Source organism: Scleropages formosus, chromosome 3, assembly GCF_900964775.1.
Source record: "Scleropages formosus chromosome 3, fSclFor1.1, whole genome shotgun sequence".
Lineage (NCBI taxonomy): Eukaryota > Metazoa > Chordata > Actinopteri > Osteoglossiformes > Osteoglossidae > Scleropages > Scleropages formosus.
In genome coordinates, this window is record NC_041808.1 from 13,757,365 (window position 1) to 13,762,009 (window position 4,645).

General features: G+C 40.3%; 1 protein-coding gene across 1 annotated transcript; it reads left to right on the forward strand.

Annotated features, from left to right (window-relative positions):
* The first annotated feature begins 1,699 nt into the window (after positions 1-1,699).
* On the forward strand, positions 1,700-3,527 carry LOC108935110 (protein FAM163A-like). Its single transcript, XM_018753401.2, has 2 exons — positions 1,700-1,792; positions 2,946-3,527. Exons 1-2 carry the CDS (start codon positions 1,700-1,702, stop codon positions 3,267-3,269), a joined length of 417 nt encoding a protein of 138 aa, XP_018608917.1. The 3' UTR covers positions 3,270-3,527.
* The last annotated feature ends 1,118 nt before the right edge of the window (positions 3,528-4,645 follow it).

Sequence of the window (4,645 nt, forward strand, 5' to 3'; positions counted from 1 at the left end):
AACTGACAGCCAGATTACTCTGGCCACATGGAATTACAGTAGCACACAAGCCAACAGCCACTCTGGGAAACATCATTTCAAAGCCAAAGGAACAACTCAAGAAGGAAGACAGAATGAAGGTGATCTACAAAGTCAACTGCAATAACTGCACCAAATACTACGTTGGCCAAACCGGAAGAAAATTATCAACTCGGCTCCATGAACACAAGCTGGCCACCGGGAAGCATGACCCACTGTCCATGATATCTGTACACCAGGATCAAGAAGGACATACATTCAATTTGGACAATGCAGAAATTCTTGCCCAGGCAGGTACAAAATATTCGAGGGAGTTCCTTGAGGCTTGGTACTCTTCGGTCAATTCCATAAACGAACATATCGAATTGGACCCCGTCTACAAACCAATACGATGCAAGGACCAACGAGGACCTAACCGGTATCGAACCGGTTCCGGTTTGAAACCGGCATCCGACCAATCAGAAATCAGAAGAACTGCTCATGCTCAAGGTCACATGAAACCAACCAATCACGCCCAAGCTTCAGGCAATCCCACCCATCAAACCATATATAAAGGAGGAAGCATCCAGCACAAATCACACAACTTGTGCATGGATGAGGTCACCTTGACTGGTAACAAAATGTTTGCAACATAAATGCCAAGCTTGGCGAACAACCAAACACCTCAGTATTGAGCAGTATGCAGGATAGTGGTCAGGGAAACTGTAAGAGAACAATGGTTAAGATTCTAGGAGGGCACTGATGCTGTTTGGTGCAAGTAAATACCTGTATTGTCTCAGTAAATAAGTATGGCTCTAAAAAAATATATGGGCTGTGTAGGTTGAGTTAATATATTCTGCAGGTTTCTTCCATCCTTGCCATCGAAGTTGTATTGTTTGTGCTTTATTCTGTAGCCCAATCTTGTGGAAAGTACTGGTACTGCAGTCAAAATACTGCTATTCTGAGTGTTACCCTGAGATTCTGGTGAGATGTTAAATCAATTAATGCTAATATTGACATTAAAGCATAACTGACATCTTGACTGAGGCAACCGATTTGTTTGTCTGCATGTATGAGTTTCTTGATTAAATCAGCTTGGAAAAGTCAAACCGTCTGATTTCTTTGTTTCTTTGTCCTCTTTGAATTTCTCCTGCGTCTCTTGTTTTCATGTCTTACCAGCTCTGCCAGCAGTTCCTGTTAGTTGGGGATTATGTTGCCTGTCAAAGGTTCTTTGATATTCAAAACATTCTTTCGAATTTATGCGTAAAAAGGCCATAAAAAGAAGAACTCGTGCAAACAGACACGTGCAGCAACTGTAACAGAGACTACGGGCTTGAACGGGCAGGCTTTCCTTTCTGGTTAACACTAGGATGTGTTTTCCCTCGTTTTTTGAGTGATGTTTCTAGGTTCGATTTCGTTCGCCCCGCACGCTTTGGGAAGAGAGGGATCCCAGAGGAGGTGTCGATTTTGAGTCCTTAACTTCAGATAAGCCCAAACCAAAACCAGCGCTTTCCACAATTGGACTTGTTTGTTGTTATTACTCTTATATAATTACATGCTTCCTATGAATGCATTGTGTTTTTACAATGCAAAAATGTTGTGTTTGAATATATTTACATTTCAATAGCATCGCTCTGTGATTTATTCTGATGCTTTTTTCATTTTCTGGTGAAATTACAGGGTTTCATGGAGATCTGGTCGGATGACAGCTGGAACTGTTGTCATAACTGGAGGAATTGTTGCGACGGTGATTCTTCTGTGCATCATTGCAGTGCTCTGTTACTGTAGACTCCAGGTGAGGGCCTTCAGCATGTTGTATGGCAGAGTTATATATTACTCTGCCTTACAATGTTTTATGATGATGATCATTATTATTATTATTATTATTATTATTATTAGTAGTAGTAGTAGTAGCAGTAGTAGTAGTAGTACTAATAGTGGTAGCAACAGTAGTTATGATGATTATTATTATTCACATTATTATTATTAGTTGTAGAAGTAGTAGTAGTAGTGATGATGATTATAATTATTATTATTATTAGTAGTAGTAGTAGTAGTAGTACTAATAGTAGCAGCAACAATAGTTACGATTATTATTATTATTCACATTATTATTATTAGTAGTAGTACTAATAGTAGCAGCAGTAGTAGTTGATGATTATTATTATTCTCATTATTATTATTAGTTGTAGAAGTAGTAGAAGTAGTGATGATGATGATGATTCTGATTACTATTATTATTAGTAGTAGTAGTAGTACTAATAGTAGCAGCAATAGTAGTTATGATGATTATTATTATTTGTTGTAGAAGTAGTAGAAGTAGTGATGATGATGATGATTCTGATTATTACTATTATTATTATTAGTAGTAGTAGTAGTAGTACTAATAGTAGCAGCAACAATAATTACGATTATTATTATTATTATTCATATTATTATTATTACTAGTAGTAGTACTAATAGTAGCAGCAATAGTAGTTATGATGATTATTATTATTTGTTGTAGAAGTAGTAGAAGTAGTGATGATGATGATGATTCTGATTATTACTATTATTATTATTAGTAGTAGTAGTAGTAGTACTAATAGTAGCAGCAACAATAATTACGATTATTATTATTATTATTCATATTATTATTATTACTAGTAGTAGTACTAATAGTAGCAGCAATAGTAGTTATGATGATTATTATTATTTGTTGTAGAAGTAGTAGAAGTAGTGATGATGATGATGATTCTGATTATTACTATTATTATTATTAGTAGTAGTAGTAGTATTGCTATTTTAAATCAGTATGCCCGTTCTGTTTCATGTTCACTGTGTCCTACAAAAGAAGGGCAAATGTGAGCAGCACTGAAATGGTCCCAGACTAATAATCTTCAAACCAGTGCGGAGTGTCTTGATATCTCTCTCACTGCTCCCCGTCGCCACGTCTCTTGTCCTGCCAGTATTACTGCTGTAAGAATAAAGAGTCCACGGACGGCGATGGCTCACAGCCGCAGTTTGCCTGCAGCGCCTGTAGTGGCGCCGGGGTGGACGGAGCGCCGGTCACCTCCCTCCCTCTCGTCTCCGACCCGGGCACGTTCCACACCTACTGCCCCACCTGCTCTTTGTACAACCCACCCTTCTACATCCGCTCGGCGGACGACGCGCCGCATGCAGCGACCTGTTTCGAGAACCCGGCGCACTCCATTTCTCTACCCATGATGCATGGCTCCTGCAACCCGCCGGAATTCTACAGCAACAGACACGCTCTAAGCACCGACGTCTGATCCTAGCAGCGCCGTACAGATGCCGGAACGGTCGCGTTTGTATTCTTATGGACTCGGGCCCAGCTGTCCTTGGCATTTCCTTAGTGAGAACGAGGAATATTGACAGGTCCCTGATCCACGTGGTGTGAGAATGGGAACAGTCGGTATCTGGGCTTATTTGCTGAGGCTCCAGGTTTTGTAACAGAAGAATAAATCATCACACGTAACTGTGGGCAGGGGTAAAATAGAGCATAGACATATTAGTTTTGAGAATTTGGAATCATGGTGCAGCGGTGTTCTACGAAAGGTATTTTCCAAGGAACAATAATAGCTGCTACAGCACTTGCAGTACAAGGACACAACTGCTGAGCCCTTTCTGAGGAAGGGACTTACATCCGCATTTCCGAAACGCAAGAGGGGCACAAGTACTGTTCCGTCTGTCTTTTGATGCGTTTTCCTAAAAAACAGGAGGAGGTATGTGTGTAAAGCCACACAAAAGATTGCTTTCACTGTAATCCTAATCCCTCTCCATCTGTCAGTTTAGACTATCGAAGTACCACTCTGGCGCTGGATATTTACTGACTTTCGAAAGTGCACATTGAAACTAGAATATATGTTTAACGATGGCCAGTTTAAAGGGGCGGAACCTTTGACATAAGTAATTATGCAAGCAAGGTTTTGTTATTCACTTCAACTTAGTATGTGCTGTAATGTGTTATTAATGCAGTCTAATATATCAGGAGATTTAATTTAGATGCCCTTTGCTCAGTTTAGTCTTATTCCAGGTCCAGACATTGTTATATGTTCACTATCCTTCACAGTAACTGATTTTTTTTTTTTTATTTTCAATGAACTGTAATGTCTTAAACCGCTTTCAGAATTATTCATAATATCAGTGTCTTTTTACTGTGCTCCTTGCTGAATATTATGTAATAACACCTTTGCCTTGCAGTTGTAGGCAATATTGTCTGCAATGTCTGTCAGCCGTCACAGTTTTAATTTAAATTGAAAATGAATGGAATACACACACACACACACACTTTCAGAACCGCTCGTCCTATATGGGGTCACGGGGAACCGGAGCCTACCCGGCAACACAGGACGTAAGGCCAGAGGGGGAGGGGACACACCCAGGACAGGACGCCAGTCCATCACAAGGCACCCCAAGCGGGACTTGAACCCCAGACCCACTGGAGAGCAGGACTGTGGTCCAACCCACTGGGCTACTGCATCCCCCATGAATGGAATATAAAAACAAAAATATTAAAATTCCCAAAATAGTGTTCCTAGTCCTAGTTTTACTGTGGTGCCACCCAGTGTAACGGGGCAGTTCTCACAACATCCCCAAGAAGATAACTATGAGACATGAGACTGAGTATAATTGCTGTGTGACCAAT

Excerpts from the sequence above, each read along its gene's own strand:
- LOC108935110 (XM_018753401.2), top strand. The coding sequence starts at position 1,700 with ATGACAGCTGGAACTGTTGTCATAACTGGAGGAATTGTTGCGACGGTG. Across the intron at positions 1,793-2,945 it reads TCTGTTACTGTAGACTCCAG|TATTACTGCTGTAAGAATAA; the intron begins GTGAGGGCCTTC and ends TTGTCCTGCCAG.